Here is a 17,055-nt window from a genome sequence, read left to right as displayed (position 1 = left end):
AATAATAATTGTGCATAAATTAAGCCCAACCAAAATCAATTAACGCATCAGCAACATCCCCAAAATCGAATTGTACATAAGCAATGTATATATATATATATATATATAGCCACATCCATTGTGTACATCATGCAAATAAACACCTAGTACTAGATGCTATAGCAGAACAGACGATTGAATGGCGACCCTGAGCGGCTTGAGCAAAAGTTTAAAGTGGTAAAACCTGATCCCTTTCCCCGAACATCCTCTCCAGAAATTCCACCTACACGTAGTCGTACGATAGTCCCCTAGATCGAGTTCGTATATACTCGTAGTGTGTAGCTATGCTGTTGCAAAACTGAATGTAATAAAAAAATAATGCCAAATTTCACCTTCATCGTCAGTCCGTCCGTTTTCAACAATCGTTATTGATTGATGACGCCTCAGCTTACCGAATTCAGCTCTTTAAGCTTTATAAATGATTTCAGGACTTTAAACGTGATTAATGTAGGTTTCCAGAGCTCAACACGAGCACATAAATGCTACTGGCTACTGTTTTCGTATCACTTGTTTGGCTGCCTAAGAGTATGCAATGCTATTTTTAAATTTCAATTGTCCGCTTGAGCTTCTTGAAGCATTTTTCACTGCATACTTTTGCACACCTACAAATGGATTTCATTCATTGCCCACATTATTGCAAGCTTGAGGTATATTAATCTGCCATAAAATATGTACATATACGAACTGAGAGCGAAAGGCATGTGATGGCACTGGTACAGCAAGTGCTCAAAATGTTGCGAAACAGATTTAAATAAATTATATATTCTATCAAGTTTTGCAAGAGTACCCAAAGCTTCGGATTGCCGGAGAAAACGTACTTTTCGGTTCTTTTAATTTCTTTTTAATTGTGAGAAACTTTTCAGTTTCAGTCGAGAAAAGCTCACCTGGCAGACAATTTAACACTTTTCGCCCGAGGCCAAGAGCTATTTTTATCGATGGTGGAAATTTCTTGGCCACTTGAACGCCACTTCCACTTTCCTCTCCTCACTAACCACCACATCTATCTCTCTCCCCCCTCTTTCACTCTGTCTGTTTCGCTCTGTCTGTCTCTGTCTCGCTGCGATGCTCTACTGCTGCCCCTAAATTGTTTTCCAATTGCAATTTTCCACATTTGTTGTCGATTGCATAACGCCTATGATTGTTATTTCGTTTGATTACATTTGATTCAATTCGATTCGATTTCATTTGAGTTGATTTCGTTTGCGACTCGAACACATCTCGCTTTCTCGCTCGTAGTCAGTTATCTAGATTCTAGAACTATAGCCCTATATATGTATGTATATGTATGTATATGTATTTTGCATGCACAAAGAGACCTCATCTATTTATCTCTCTCTCTCTATTTCCCTCGTGTTTCGTTGTGCGTTTCCGTTTCCGTTCCACCTTAATATTAGCGTTACCGTTACCGTTGCGTGCGTTTGCGTTACGGTCTTTTGGGTTCTCCCATGAATGTTTGCCTTGCCACTAAGTATGCGTAACCATAGCCGTAATCCGTACTATGTAACCCGTAACCCGTAACCAGTAACCCGTAGCCATACTTCTCCGTCATCACCAACTAGCGTAAGTGTTTGATCTTTCGTGTTGCGTAAGCGATTACGTTCTATGAAATGAAATAAATAAATAAATAAATAGCACCCGAGTAACGTGAGCGCACGCTTTACTGGAATGATCTTTTTAGTTGCGCTCCCCTTAAAACCTCCTTAAGTCCCCCCAAACTTTAGTCTACTTTAGCTACCGTAGTTCGTTGTGTGAGACAATCCCTTTGCGAAATAGGTTCTCTGAATATCCGCAACTAATTGATTTCCATCTTCCATGTGCCAAAAAAAAAAACAAACAAAAAAAAAACAGGACACGATCGAACCAACGCTGGATGAAGCTACGCACCACCGTGCAGATCTCATCGGCGATACAGAAGAAACCACCGCTCAAGCGCGAAGACTCCTTCCTGAAGCGTTTCTCGACTAGACAGATACCCGAAACACAGGTAATTTATATATTTGTCACTATTCATAGGCAAAATGTAAAGAAAAATAATGCTAGGGCTTTGAAATTTATTATGAAACTGTTTAAAAGGATGCAACAAAATGTATGTAGTCGGAAAATCAATTTGCACAACATTTTTTTGGGCATTGTTTATGGATATAATTCTGATATATTAATAACAATATGTATACTTTATTATCAATAATAGGAAACTGTTGAAGATACGGGTTCAGAAAGTGCCTCTGGTGACGTCGACAAGAGTGTTAAACGACGGCGACGCTATCTGCAGAAACGACGATCCGTTGTTAATCCAGATGAAAATTTTTACTTCTATTGGTTAATGATGTTAACTGTATGTGTTCTATATAATCTATGGACCCTAATTGTGAGGCAGAGCTTTCCTGAACTGCAGGTGAGTTTTCCCCACCTAGTTTTCTTTATTATTCTCTCGTTTTCTCTATTTTTTTTTTTCTTTTCTGTTTATCTTGGGTGTGTACACCTGTCACTTTCCGTTTACCACTTCCCATTTGCCCTTGAAAAGACTGCGGATAGGCCTTTGTTCGTCCTTTGTGTTAGGCGACACCCTTTTGTCATTATACCCAAAAGAGTTGGTTGTAATGGAAGTTGGGTATCCGTGGCGCATATAATGACCGCCACTTCGGACGAGGCACGTTGCCTGGGAAAGCAAAGTGGTAAAATGAGAGGGGGAAAGAGCATCTGTGTATCGGTAACTTGTCCGAAAAAAATACTTATCCACCTTTTTATCTGTTTGCTCCCGTTCTTTGCCTTGTAATGGCTCAATTATAAGACACGCAGTTTGGCTTATGCAAATGTTTGTTTATGGCCCAGTTAGCTGGTGTTTGTCATCAGATTAGAACTGGCTACGGTCGGGCAAACAAAAGTCGACTATGTTGACCTTTAACCCGGCCACAAAACCTCATCCTGTTTTAAGCCCGCACATTTGCAATTGTCAACTGCATTCCCCATTTTAATTGCCCTTGACCTGGCCATAAAAATAGGCGCACAGACGGCCCGTAGAATGGCCCTTTTGCACTTAATGCGACTTTCTACTGTGTTATGCACAGAAAACAATTGCAGCGTAACTACTAGTATTGATTTTATTTTGCAAAAGTTTCGTGGCTCCGAGCTATTTTGATGGCTTCAAATTAGATCATAGATCAATTACCAGTTTAACAACCAACATTGGTTTTAGCTTACAAAAGTTTCGAGGGCTCGTAGCTATTTTTATTTACTCTGTTGATTTGTATAACCTTAGTGATATACATAGACTTAAGAACCATGTGTAACTAACTCGCCATTTTGCTCTGTGTACTTGCTGCTGCAAATATTTTTGGCTAGCAATCTGTGCCCACGTTTTGGCTCATCTGCGATTCGATGACAGATGTTGTATTTATCCTAGATATAATAGTTCAATTACGCACAGGCTATCTGGAGCAGGGCCTAATGGTGAGTATCCCGATGATCGGAGCCTTGGAACCTTGGAGCCTTGGAATCTTGGCATCTTGAAACCTTGAAATCTTGAGACTTGGAAGCATTTAAATGATCATCTGCATGCATTCTAGGTATACGACGACAGGAAGCTGGCCTGTCACTACGTTCACTCGCGCGACTTTATCTTCGATATGATAGCGCTGATACCATTGGATTTGCTGCAGCTCAAGATGGGCACACATCCGCTCTTGCGTTTTACGCGCTTTTTTAAAGTCAGTTAATCGTCGATGTTGAGCATTATTAATGTGCGTACTAATTTGACTGGCTTTTGCAGGTTTATCGATCTGTGAGATTTTATTACATCGTAGAAAGTAGAACAGTTTGGCCAAATTTATGGCGTGTTGTTAACCTAATTCATATCCTGTTAATACTGGCACACTGGTTCGGTTGTTTCTATTTTTTACTCTCCGAGGCGGAGGGCTTTCAGGTGCGTACAAAAGTTATAAAATAACTAAACAAAATAAATTATATAATTGTTTTGTAAATTTAAATATTTGCACTACTCAACTTTGAACGAATTGAATGAATGAACTTGTGAATCATAAATATCCTTGATTTATCCTGAAACATATATCTTAGGGCGACTGGGTGTATCCGTATCGACCCGGGGACTATGCCACCCTAACGCGAAAGTATCTGGGCAGCCTGTACTGGTCGACCCTGACACTGACGACCATTGGGGACCTGCCCACACCCGAAACGAATGCAGAGTGAGTAGGAATTACTAAAGACATAGTATATATATGTGCAAATATCGAAATGAATATGGCAAATTGGTTGGGTTTCTGTTCTTACTTTCAACTAACGATTTCACCAATCAGACCGAACTTTTCGGTGGACGGCCCACGATCAATTCCGCGTCGTGGCATTAAATCGCGCCTACTTCAATTTGGCTCTAGCTATGGGTACGATCATTATCAATATTCAACTTTGATACATTAGCAAGCAAGGTCAATCAAATTCAGCGAATATCATGCAACTTGTTTGGGGGCTGTCCACCGATTCGTCTGCCTTGGTGTTTATAATTTTCTAATATTTAAATATATCTGTTGCATATTGCCACGAAATGAGCATTGGGCATCAAAGTTTTCGAAAGCGTGCGACAGCCTTGAACAGTTCCATTGATATTTGTCTACCAAATTTATCTGCAATTTCAAATAGTTTATTTAACATAATCTCAAGCTTTCGAAAACTTTGATTGAGCTTGCTAAAAAGTGCTTCTTCACGGCAAAGTGAAAATGAGTGGCATGAAACTTTTTAATACTATTATAAAGCTAAATTCATTGAGCCACCCTCTTTCTCTCCGCCACGAGTTTGGATTATATGTGCCCTGCTAATTGATTGCCACTCCCTGAATTGCTCCTTCGCAGATATATTTTTACGATCGTTAGCTATTTGATTGGTGTTTTTATCTTCGCCACCATTGTGGGCCAAGTGGGCAATGTGATAACGAACCGAAATGCGAATCGCCTGGAGTTCGAGCGCCTTCTGGATGGGGCCAAGACCTATATGCGGCACCACAAGGTGAGTTTGTCGCCATCACCATCGTCAGTCCAACTAATGTGCCGCCTGATCCGGGCCAATCCCTTTAGGTGCCCGGAGGGATGAAGCGGCGCGTGCTGCGATGGTACGACTATAGCTGGTCCCGCGGCAGGATACAGGGTGGCGGTGACATCAATACCGCACTGGGCCTCCTGCCCGACAAGCTGAAAACCGAATTGGCCTTACATGTCAACCTGAGCGTTCTGAAGAAGGTGACCATATTCCAAGAGTGCCAGCCCGAGTTCCTTCACGATCTCGTGCTCAAGATGAAGGCCTACATCTTTACGCCGGGCGACTCCATTTGCCGTAAGGGCGAGGTGGCCCGCGAGATGTTCATCATTGCCGATGGCATTCTGGAGGTGCTGAGCGAGACGGGCAAGGTCCTAACCACCATGAAGGCTGGCGATTTTTTTGGCGAAATCGGCATCCTCAATCTGGACGGGCTTAACAAGTGAGTGGGGGCGGGAGGACCTTGAAATGGGGGGAAAAAAAAGCATACCCAATGCCTAACTAACTTACTGAGTTGCAGTAGAAGCAAGAGTTTTACTTATTCATTGCGTACTTTTGCAGACGCACAGCGGATGTGCGCTCCGTGGGCTACTCGGAGCTCTTCTCTCTGTCCCGCGAGGATGTCCTGGCGGCCATGAAGGACTACCCCGATGCCCAGGAGATTCTGCAGACCCTGGGCCGCAAGCGGCTAATGGAGGTGCGTTGCGTGAACAAAAAGTACGCCAAGGCGCAGAGTGACAAGGAGGCGGCCGCCTATGCGGCAGCTCATCCGCACCACCATCAGAGCCATCACCAGGGTCAGGTGCACCAGAGCGACAGCAGCGAGAACAGTGCCTCCAAGAAGATCGTGGACAAGCTGAAGCACGACGTCAAGGGATTCCGCAACGTGCTGAAGAAGTCCAGGTAAGTACAAGAGTACTTTTAAATTGGCTTAAAGTGTGGGAAAATGTTCGCAATGCTTAAATTTCAAATGGAAATTATGCATTATTCTCCCCCAGGACTTCGCGCAAAAGCGATGAATCCTTGGAGATGCAGCCACTGCACAACACCTCGCCGCGCGGCAGCAAGATCCTGCTGAAGCGCATGTCACGCGTTCGATCGGACGAAAAGGATGCGGATAGCGCCGAGGCCAAGGACGAGTTGCACGACAAGACGCCCAGTCCGATTGGGGCGGGACTGCCATTGCTGCAGCGCCTCCGGCTCCTCAAGGAGAAGCAGGTGAGTTGGCCAGGCCAGGGATTGGAAGCCATTCCAGTCGCATCGACATCGCCACCCACCTGCGGCCAGAAGCCACACAGCCACAGCCACAGTTACAACCACCGAGTCACCGGAAACCACACAGCTCTTTTGGTTTTTTGTTATTTTTCGTTTCACTTTCATTTCATTCACTCACCCACTTCACCTTTTGCTCGACTTGGTTTTCCACACCCATCCAGAGTCACCAAGAGTCACCACGCCCACGCCCACACCAGCCCACTCCCACACCCACATGCCACCCACAAGGCTTTAAATGGTTTTTCGCCACAAGCAGACAAACAGAGCGTTGAATGAAGAGCTTGACAAATGGAAAAACAAACCAACACGCCCACAAAAACACAAACAGCCTAATGGAAAACGGTCTGAAGCCTGTTGTATCTGAGATACCGATTACTTATAGTCCCACCACCACCCACAAGCCACCCAATCACCCAACCACCCACACTTGCATATGTGTACAATGTTTCGACTCCATAATGTAATGCAGTTTGTACAAGTTGTTAGTGCACCTTCAGATAAATCCACCCAAGATAAATGTGCTAGTTTCAAAGATCTTAATTAATGCAATCGAGCACGTAACGCAATTCGTGCTAAATATATATCTAATAGCAAGCTACTATACAGATCACATTATATAAAACTGGAGCAGGACAATCTAATTTCCAATTTTTAGGAAATTTAAGAAAATAATAAATACTTACACTTTGAAAAGTGGTCCGTATTTAAATAATTTCCAAATGAATTGGCAAACTTTGAAGTAAAAAAAAATAAATTTTTACCACTAATCTCTAATTTTTACGAAAAGATATTCTAGAATAGTCTACAAAGGTCGCCTGTGCTCTGTAAATCTTTGTAAAAACAACTCGAGAGCTTATCTAGATGCTTTCAATAGTCCCCCTGCTTTCGCTTAGTAAACAAGTACATATATACTTTTGATTTACAGATGAAACAAACAAGCAAATACAGAGAATAAAAAAATAATAAAAATCAAAGATACACCATCGCTGACATTGCCCACTTAAGTCATGAGTTCGTTTGCATTTATCATTTGATTTTGGTTTAGCTTTCGAAATGATTAACGCCCGATCCAGATAAATTCGTGTTGTATGTAATTATCCCCAGCTCCTAAACAGTAGTTTTGTATGTGTCTTTATGTGTCTTGCACTAGGATCGCGAAGAGCGAGCTGTTAAGTCCACACCACCACAGAAATCTCCACCTCACTCACATGTAACGTGTACGTTATCGCCGCAGGAATCGATCCAGGAGGAGCCCGAACGCGAGTTCAGCGAAGGCTTTCCCCTGATCCAGCGACTCCAGCAGTTGAAAATTAAGAATGAGCCGCAGGCAAACGCCGCCGAACCCGGCGTCGTCATGGTAAAGCAAAAAAAAAAAAAAAATTAATAAAAATAAAGACATAAAAATACAAAAAATATATATAACCAGATATAGCATACAGAACCTATAGATCTAGAAAGCATCGCTAAAGAAGCAAGTCCTTCACTTTTTCCTACCTACATTGAGGCAATATGTCTTAAAGAACTCACTTCATGCTTAGCCTTTAAAAGTTAGACTTTAACCGCAGCGTTAAAAATTAAACTCCTGTTAAGCTCATGTACAGTTAGAATCAGAAGAATCCTTAGATTTCTTATACAACTCAGATCTGAGTACGACGAATGGTCATCAACCAGTTCATATGAAATAACAAAAAGCCAATTATATGTTAAGGTTACAGTGCCGGTTAAGTTTCACGTTAAGTTTCTCATGCTCCTGTTAGTTGAAACATATGTTTCAGTAACAGGAGCATGAGAGTAAGCATCATTGATTGACCCTGTACCTATTCTATTAATATGCCCAAACATCTCTCTTTCCCTAAACGTGCACCTAACCCGATGAAATCACTTAGGTCAACACACCGCCCAACATTAGCAGCAAAATTGATTCGCATTTCGCTGCCAGCCAGGCAGGTGCATCGCATCCTGGCCCAAATGGCGGAGCCATCGGCATCTCGGCGCCGGGACAATCGCTGACGGTGGCCCAGATCAAGCCCATCATGAAGGTGTCCTTCAAGCAGAAGATCCAGCAGATGCAGGGTGGCGGCGGAGGAGCCAGCAGTTCACCGGGTCCAAGCACGGGAGCCATAGCCAAGAAGGAGCCACCCAAGTCACTGGCTCTGGTGGCCAAGCACGCTACATCCGAGGATCCCGTCGCCGCAGCCGGATTGGGTTTGGGATCTGGTTCTAGTTCCGGCATTGCCACCATATCGAAGAGGGTAGTCAAACCTCAAAGCCATCGGATGGCTACGCCGCTGCAATCCGACACCGACACCGATGGCACGCCCATCAAACCGTGGTCCAAGCTGAAACTGGCCACCCTGATGTCCTCCAGCTACACGAGCTTAACCAACTGTTCGCCGGATGATCTGGCCTCACCGCTGAAGAACTACTCGCTGAGCAACATACCGCAGCAGATGGAGTCGCATACGCGACCACGTCACCATAGCGCCAGAAGTAGTTCGAGATCACCGCGTCATGGACACCACCATCACCATCATCATGGCCACCACCAGCACGGACAGCTTCAGGGGCCAAGCTCCACGTGCACCAACGGCTCCACGACCAGCCAGGTGAACCAGGTGACGGCGAGTGCAAAGCGTGATTGCTTGCGTCTCCAGAAGCCGGAACAGCACTTGCCCGACGGCGAACTGACCGAACTGGGCGGCAATGGACGGAGGAAGCTCTACCAAAGCGTGTTCGATCTGTCGCCGGAATACTGCGGACTGCCGTTTGTCAAGCGATTGAAGATCCTCAATGAGCGCCAGAAGCTTGCGGAACTGGAGCGGGCATTGCAAACCCGTAGCTTTAGCCTCGACTGCTCCAAGTCCGGGCCGGATAGCAAGGTGCCCATAACGGAGTCCTTGTATCGATGTTATAGCGACACTTCCGGCATCTACTCGCAGTTCCTCAGCACGTACGAATCAACCACCAGCTCCACCTCGATATCCACCAATACTTCCGCCTCTGCATCGGCATCCGCCTCCGCATCCGCATCCGCATCGGATAGCAACTCCAGGCAATTGCAATACGTACCCCTGCCACTCAGTCCCGAATCGAATGAGACCATGGAGCGGCGCAAGCTGAAGAGCATACTCAAGAAACTCCAGATGGGCGGTGGTCAGCAGGAGGAGGCGGGGCCGGGCACGGGAACGGGAGCGGGAGCGGTAATGGGAACGGGGTCAAAGGTCAACTCCAGTGCCAGCCAAAAGGGGCAGGGCCTGCCGGCGGAGCCGACCTTGGAAGGGTACGTGGCTAGGCACAGTAAGCTCTTGAAGAGTGTAACCTTCCATTCCACTCTTTCCAGCCCGCCCGCCAGTGCCAAGGAGGAGGAATCTCCCTTCGGCGGTGCTGCGGCGATCGGTTCGGTGAATAATGCTTGCGGTAACGGTAACGGTAACGGTAGCGTTAGTGGTAACGGTAACGGTAGCGGTACGGTAAACGATAGCAGTGCTAATTCGAGTTCGCATCCGAGCAATAACGGCAACAGTGCGTATACGTGTCCTCCTCCACCGTCAGTGGCTTTTCCGTTTCCGGTACCCATTGCACCAGCATCCGGCTCAGTTCCACTACCATTGGAGCCCGGAGTGTCGAATGTCTGGTCGCCGACGTTGACGTTGGTAACGCCCACGAATTCGCCGCAGGAGAGCTTCGCGTTTCCTGCCCAACTGCAGGGGGAGTTGGGCGGACACGGAACCGGGCGCGGACTCGTTGGTGGCGTTGGCAGCGCCTCAGCGTCGATGTTGCCAGCGGGAGCGGGAGCAAGTGCATCCGCATCCGCATCCACGTCCACGTCCGCCTCGTATGTCGTCGAGTGCTCAGCGTCGTCGAATCAAATCCTCCATGCCCAGTCCACCACTGATTTGAATTTGAATTTGCAGCTCAGGCAGAACACGACCAGTTCGATGGGCGGACCGGGTCCAGCGCAACGGATTGAAGGTAAATATATCTGTTTCAGATCGGCCATTATAGATCCACGATCCAGAACAAGAGCAATGCCATGCAACGCTTGTCACTTCCCAGATTGTAAAGATATATTTGAGTATAAGAAACACGCTATGTAACTCTATCTCTTTCTCTCTCTCTATTTGAGCATACTTCTATATACACTGACACTTGCGCATGTATGCGAGCCGCTCATACTCGCACAATAAGAACTTTCTCTCGCTTTGCCCTGCTTTCTCCCCCCTTCCCCACCCCCTTACACACGTCTAACCATCTATTTGCGTCATCGCTTTTGATATAATCCTAATAAATCTTTGCATGATAACATTAAGTGTAAAAGGCTTTCGAAAAAGGCTAACTTAACTATTATACAATTGTAAAATCACTTTTAAATTTCTTGGATTTTGTACACCGTTTTTCTATACCTAAAGTTTTTGATATAGATTTCCTTAAAGAAATAGTATATCGTTTTTACTTTCGAATAGTAACTGCTTCTAACTGCTATAACGAACAACTTGCCCATTACACTTAAATATTAAATTGCTTCATTCTTTAGCTATTCCTTCAATTCTTCCTATAACTCTCCTAAAGAGTTACCTGTTTGTACCAGCATTTTTAACCCTTACCTTCTCAGGGTTTTACCGAAATATATAAAGATAGAGCTCAAGTCCTGATAATTAAATAATGGTAATCATAGCTTAAAACACGACATGTGCATAGAACGAAGAAACTTTTCAGCCGATGGGCGGAGGTACAGTCACGCACGCATTGGGAACGAAATGGAATGAAACAGCCGCCATGATGGATGCTTAAGTTCTTAGGAGCATGTAACTAAATAAAACAGCACAGAACACACAAAGTCTCACCCGACCTTTGCTTTTGTATATATTAAAAAAAAAAAAACCACCAAAGAACACGATCCTGTATATATATACATATATATGTATATAGGACTACCATATAGAGATTTCAGCTAAGCTTGTTTGACGGAGCCGGTGCAACATTTGTATGGTAATGGGAATGAGAATGCCTGACGTTTGTAAATAATTGTCGACGATGTACGTATGTATTGACGCCAATGCAGATGATGCACCATGTATATTTCTGATCCGTACTTTGTCTGTTATTTATTATGTATGAACAACCTTTCACCTAAAACCTGAACATCTGCATTGGTATACAGAGCTTCGTGACACGAAGTCAACTGTGATTGATAGTTAAGGCTGACACGTAATTGAATCGAAGTACTATAGCCTAAGTATGTAGTGCTAACAACGCTTTAACACACAGCCTAATTTGATGTAGTAAAACTCTGGAAAATATTATTGTGAATGTCCTCTCACTGAAAATGCAAATGAAAACTCACCTTTGCCAGACACAAAGTACCCATTCCCATAATTTCATCCACATCAAATGTTCAACGTTCTCACAACGATGTATGATCTTAAATTTAAAGGCTTCCCGGAGGCACAGGACTACTTCAATCAGATCCTGAACGGCATCAATCACGTGATCAAGACGCACATGAACGAGATGCACTCCAAGTTCGAGACGCAATTCTCCAGCATGGCTGGTGAGGTGCGACGACGCGACGCTATCATTGCCCAGCTGCAGCTCAAGCTGCGCTCCATAGAGGGCAAGTCCTCGGCGGCACCGACATCCTCATCCTCCTCCGCACTGGTTCTGCCCATCAGCCGGCGCCAGAAGAAGATGCCCCAGCTGTCGGTGGACGACGATGAGCCGCCGGAGGAGGAGGACAACAGCAGTTCGGGTTCTTCGGCGGAACTTTTGTTTATGGTGGGTTTGTTGGTTTTTAAAACATATAATATATTCGGAATTAATCTGGTACCTTTCATTTTTAAAGCGAGGTGACTCCCTGGACACGGTGTTCACCTCATCGCCGCCCATTCAAGGGGGCAGGCGCAGCACATCGCCGGGTCCTAGTCGTCATCATGCGGCCTCGGCTAACGCCCTGAACTGTCCGAGCAGCTACTACGGAGGACCCGGATCCCTGAGCTCACGCCACGCCCAGAGCCACCCCAGCTTCTATTCCGGCCAGGGAAATGGACGGAACAGCGGGCGCAGCAGTGGATATCGCGAGTGGAGCGGCGCAGCGGAGAGCGGACACCTGGTCAGTGGGAGTGGATCGAGCGGCGCGGTCATGGTGGCCGATGTCACGGGCAATCTGGCCCGCCTGTCGGACAGCGTGATCCTCGACATTGGCGAGAGTTCCAGTTCGAGCTCCTCGTCCAGCAAGATCAACATGGCCGAAGTGGATGACGACGAGGAGGAGGAGGATCCGAGGGTGCGGGATGCTCGAAACGAGGAGGACATAGACGATGGCGAAGGTGGTTTGGCGAGCCACAACGACTGGGAGGTGCAGATGCTGGCCGCCGAGATGGAACGGCAGGAACGGAAGCGTGGTCACTCCCTATCCGACAATCTGGGCGAACTGAAGCACTGCAGCACGTTTCTGCGGCGACGCCGGAAGTTCAGCGACACGGAAACGGAATTTAGTGAGACGGACATGGAGGAGCAGTTGGCCAGATCGGGCAGCGGCCCGATGGAGCCAAGCGGATCGGCACCATCTAGCTCTGGAGCCGGTGGCTCCACATCCGCTGGACATCAGAGCGGCAGCCAGCGACCGAGGGCCTCCAGTCTGGATCAGTTCAATCTGCGCTACGGCATCGGGCGCGGAATCTTTAAAGCAATGAGCATCGATCGTGATAAAGACAAGCTTTGAGAACTATAATCACGACCAAATCTAAAACGATCCCGATCCTGGTCCCAATCCCTTTCCGAATTCCGATTCCCATCCCAATCGCAACCAGAAGCGATTTCATCAGCAGACAACCAATAAGCAATGGAATTTGGACAGTATTACCATGGTACAAGAACTAGGTATATGTATATGATATACAAAACTAAGAAGATGTCAGGACATATAGATCTATATTCTATATATGTTTAGCCCTAACGAAACCCCCCAGCAAGAGAATCGATATATACAGATATACACATATAAAGTAAAGACCGATTGAGATATATATATATACACACATATATATATATATATAAAACATATAGATTTAACGGAAACAACAACTACTAAAAACCGGAAACAAACACACAAATAGCCAGAGAGTGTTACCACCCCGGTTCCAATTACTATTCGTTTCGCTTTCTTGAATTGTAATCTTTATCCCGATTGTTTGTGCTTGCAAAATGATAATAGTTTAACACTAGGTATTCTTTTTTTTTCTTAAAGAGAACTGTGATTCCGTTTTAAGTGCATGATATTTACAAAGGTCTTTCCTTTCCTTACAAAAATACTCTTACATATAAATACTTTTTAGCCAGGAAATTCTTACAAAGCAACGTTTCTAGGTTTGATCTCATGTTTTCTTCGTTTACTATTTATTATATTTTACATTAATTGTTCGTCTTATTCAGTCGCTCTATCATTATGCAAGTGTACTTAAGGGTCTGCCGATTATTTCTTAAATTTCATTTTAATAAATTTTCCAAATTTGTGTGACCCTGTGAGAGAATGTATGTGCGTAGAAAATAATTCCCACATTAAACCGTCCTGAAAAACGTCCATGCCACGATGCGCATGTTAGTTCATTTTGTATGTATCTGTATCTGAAACCGCAAAAAAAAAAAAAAAATGAAAATCGCCATTTGTATCAGCATCCCAATTGTCTCGATCCGAACCCAAATCGGTATATTGATTAGTTGCTCGTTTAGTTTGTGGACATCGGGGTCCTGGGCCTCTCTACAGATGTATATACCTCTTATTGTTAGAGACTATGGAACATATATATATACATATATATTTTAAGTACGTACATATATACACAGAAATATACATAGTTATATATCTATATATGAACTAGTCTAATGAAAACCGAAAGCTTTAATAACTTATATAGAAAACTATTTAAGAAACATTTTAAATACTAATCGATTCGGACAAATGTTTTGAAATAGAACAGGCCAATCCATTTCCAACACAAGCAAATTAAAAAATGGAAAATTAAATGAAAATGAAAAACAAACACACTAAACACATACATAAGGCATACACCTGCATACGAATATCTAAATATAGAGCCTATAATATGCATAGATTAGCGATTTACTTGTTGAACACCCTCGGTTAAGCCTATCGAAGCGTTAGTCGAACCTATCGAAAAACTTAGACTAGCTCTGTAAACCTTAAACCTCTTAAGCTTCCAAAATCCAAAGTCCCAAGTCCACAGTCCCTGCATCCATTCGGTTTCGTTCACCTGATCCCAAGCTTGACCCCAGACCTTCACCTCATCCCCCAAATCCTAACTAGAGAAACTATCTCGCCGTAAGAAAGGCAACTCTAGCACTTAAGTAGTTTAGTGCAGTTCAAGATCTATGTCGAAACCGAATCGAGTCTGTCGAACCGCCGCCGCCGAAAACAAAAATGTATCTCAAGACAATGTAGGCAGGAAACACGATTGTTGATTGTTGCTTTTTCATTTTTGATTTCTATTCTTGCTCTGAACTAATCGCTTTACTAAAGACAGTTACTAGCCAGGCCCTAGACGCACTCACTAATCAGACGGTAGAGTCCGTAGAGAAAAGTTAGACACCCAACTCTAGAGTTTCGTAGTTTCAACTAGCCACACAAAAAGGATGTTAAGCTGTACTCAAGCCACTTACTATCGCTCTGGCTACTTCGGCTATCGATAACTATCGTACTGTTCTAAGCGCACTAACCGACACACACAAACACAAGACAAACACACCCACACACTTAAAATGATAAAAGTCAAACTTAAATATTAGATACTATATCTGTTTGAATATCTTGAATGAGTGTTCGCACCTTTCGTGGTAAGAACACATACAAATTGATGTACATTTTAATAAGTAAGCGATATTTATCGATGACTTTCTTCAAAAACATCGATAAGTACCGATTATTATTTAAGCTCGACAGCATTTCTTGGGAATAAGCATTCCCCTTTTAACTGAAAAGTATTTCTCCAAAACTAGTCCACAGCAACATAAAAAACCTGAAATTCAAGGAACAAGGAATTCTCAAGTGGGTTCAAAACAAAGAAAACCAAAGCAAACAAAACCAAAAAAAGTACACAAAAAGCAAAACTTTAATGGGTCACAGCCAGCTAAGCAGTCCAACTAAATGTAATAAGACAAAACGACAAGCACAACACTTATGTAATTCAAAACAACACAGCCGGAAGATAGAGCAGGAGTAACTCTATAAGATTTTAATTTAGTCGTCTATTGGGTTCATTTGTTGAGGAGGCCACGATTGAATGCCAACGAGGAGAGCCATTTAAATTGAATTACATACGCCAGGGACCACAAAATGTCTTTTTTTTTTGTCTCTTTTTTATATAAACGTGTAAACACAATAGGAAATCCTAGCAAAGTTAATGATAATATTGCCTAAAACAGGAGAGTGTTATTGACCAGAAGGTAGTCATCATATAATCATCGATATACCCTTAGCCAGGCACCCATTATATAGGCCCCATTCCCGATATATATATATATAAAAATCTTTATATATACAAGTATGTCTAACTGATTTCTTACGTACCACTCACTCTCGGTTCAATTGTTGTCAGTCAACGAAAAACTCTGTGAGTCAATTATGTATATGGATCATTTTTAATCGATTGTTTTTAACTGAAGATATGCCAGATGACCGATTTTGACCTACTCTGTATTGTACTATATTGCATTGAATACCGCGAATTGTTGTCGTTGTTGATTTTAAATTTTAAATTGCTCGTATTTAAGTTACCGATATTTTTGTACATTAGTTTAAGGTAGCGCATAATAAGTCCCACGAGTCTAGAGTAAATTCCAATATAAATGTATAAATACATTTTTTTTCCTCCTAATTGCTAATTTCGCAATGTTGACCGAATACTAAAGAAAATGTACTTATAGTGAAATTATACGCAAAAAATAATTTAAACTAAACTAAATGAGAACTAAACCAAAGCAAAAATGAAAACAAACAGAGAAATTAGCACATGTTAAAGAAGCGCAAATAAAAGTGAATACAAACGAATATGACAACAAACTTGCCTTCGGTTGCGAGTTACTTTGTAGTGTGCCAAATCTACATCATATCAGCTTTTACTCACCACAAGGTATGATGTTGCTGCAAAATAACACGAATCCCAAATTCGAACACTAAATGAAACCACGAAAAACCGATGCAAGTGAAGCTAAACCCCCCAGCAGGCAAGGTGAAATATGAATGAGAAATCGAGGCAAGCAGAACTTATTTGAATAAAAGAAGAAAATGTAAAAAAACTACGGAATAATTTTATTTGGATGGGCGGTATTCAAAACTATTATAATATTTAGTTTATTTTAAAACATTTCAATTGCTAACGACTAATGCAAATATAATCAATAAAGCTTACTTTATATGGGTAACTCTATCATCAGCCACCTATTGGGCACTTATGGAAACTATGAAAGAGATAGGCGCCTGCGCAAAGTTAAAAAGCCGCTTAGGTGTTGCCCAGCTGTTTGGTTATATTTTAAAAGAATATTAGCTTATTGTAATACAAGAATCAAATAGCCTCTTTCAAATACGATACATCATAATCGATAAATGCAAATTTAATCAATAAATATTGCCTCAAGGGGGTTACTGTGGCAATGGCCACCTACTGAGCATTTCTGGAAACT

At 43.3% G+C, this 17,055-nt stretch overlaps 1 protein-coding gene across 5 annotated transcripts in view; it reads left to right on the top strand.

Annotated features, from left to right (window-relative positions):
- Window positions 1-16,664, top strand: part of Cngl (Cyclic nucleotide-gated ion channel-like) — a 55,215-nt gene extending 38,551 nt beyond the window's left edge. For 2 of the 5 annotated variants that reach the window (NM_001258761.3, NM_001258762.3), the window contains 15 exons: window positions 1,888-2,023; window positions 2,231-2,434; window positions 3,382-3,489; window positions 3,606-3,746; window positions 3,809-3,961; window positions 4,114-4,244; window positions 4,905-5,058; window positions 5,127-5,527; window positions 5,647-5,988; window positions 6,084-6,303; window positions 7,511-7,717; window positions 8,247-9,640; window positions 9,701-10,332; window positions 11,795-12,135; window positions 12,203-16,664. In NM_001258761.3, coding sequence (NP_001245690.1) covers window positions 1,888-2,023; window positions 2,231-2,434; window positions 3,382-3,489; window positions 3,606-3,746; window positions 3,809-3,961; window positions 4,114-4,244; window positions 4,905-5,058; window positions 5,127-5,527; window positions 5,647-5,988; window positions 6,084-6,303; window positions 7,511-7,717; window positions 8,247-9,640; window positions 9,701-10,332; window positions 11,795-12,135; window positions 12,203-13,081 — 5,443 coding nt within the window. In that variant the 3' untranslated portion in view covers window positions 13,082-16,664. Of the gene's footprint in view, window positions 1-1,887; window positions 2,024-2,230; window positions 2,435-3,381; window positions 3,490-3,605; window positions 3,747-3,808; window positions 3,962-4,113; window positions 4,245-4,355; window positions 4,440-4,904; window positions 5,059-5,126; window positions 5,528-5,646; window positions 5,989-6,083; window positions 6,304-7,510; window positions 7,718-8,246; window positions 9,641-9,700; window positions 10,333-11,794; window positions 12,136-12,202 lie in introns of all 5 variants that reach the window. The other 3 variants (NM_001370020.1, NM_001272642.2, NM_167441.5) reach the window with 2 other exon arrangements.
- Window positions 16,665-17,055: the final 391 nt, after the last annotated feature.

This window comes from Drosophila melanogaster, chromosome X (genome assembly GCF_000001215.4).
Source record: "Drosophila melanogaster chromosome X".
NCBI classification, from domain to species: domain Eukaryota; kingdom Metazoa; phylum Arthropoda; class Insecta; order Diptera; family Drosophilidae; genus Drosophila; species Drosophila melanogaster.
The sequence above is the reverse complement of the archived record's forward strand: the minus strand, read 5'-3'. Positions and strand labels throughout refer to the sequence as shown.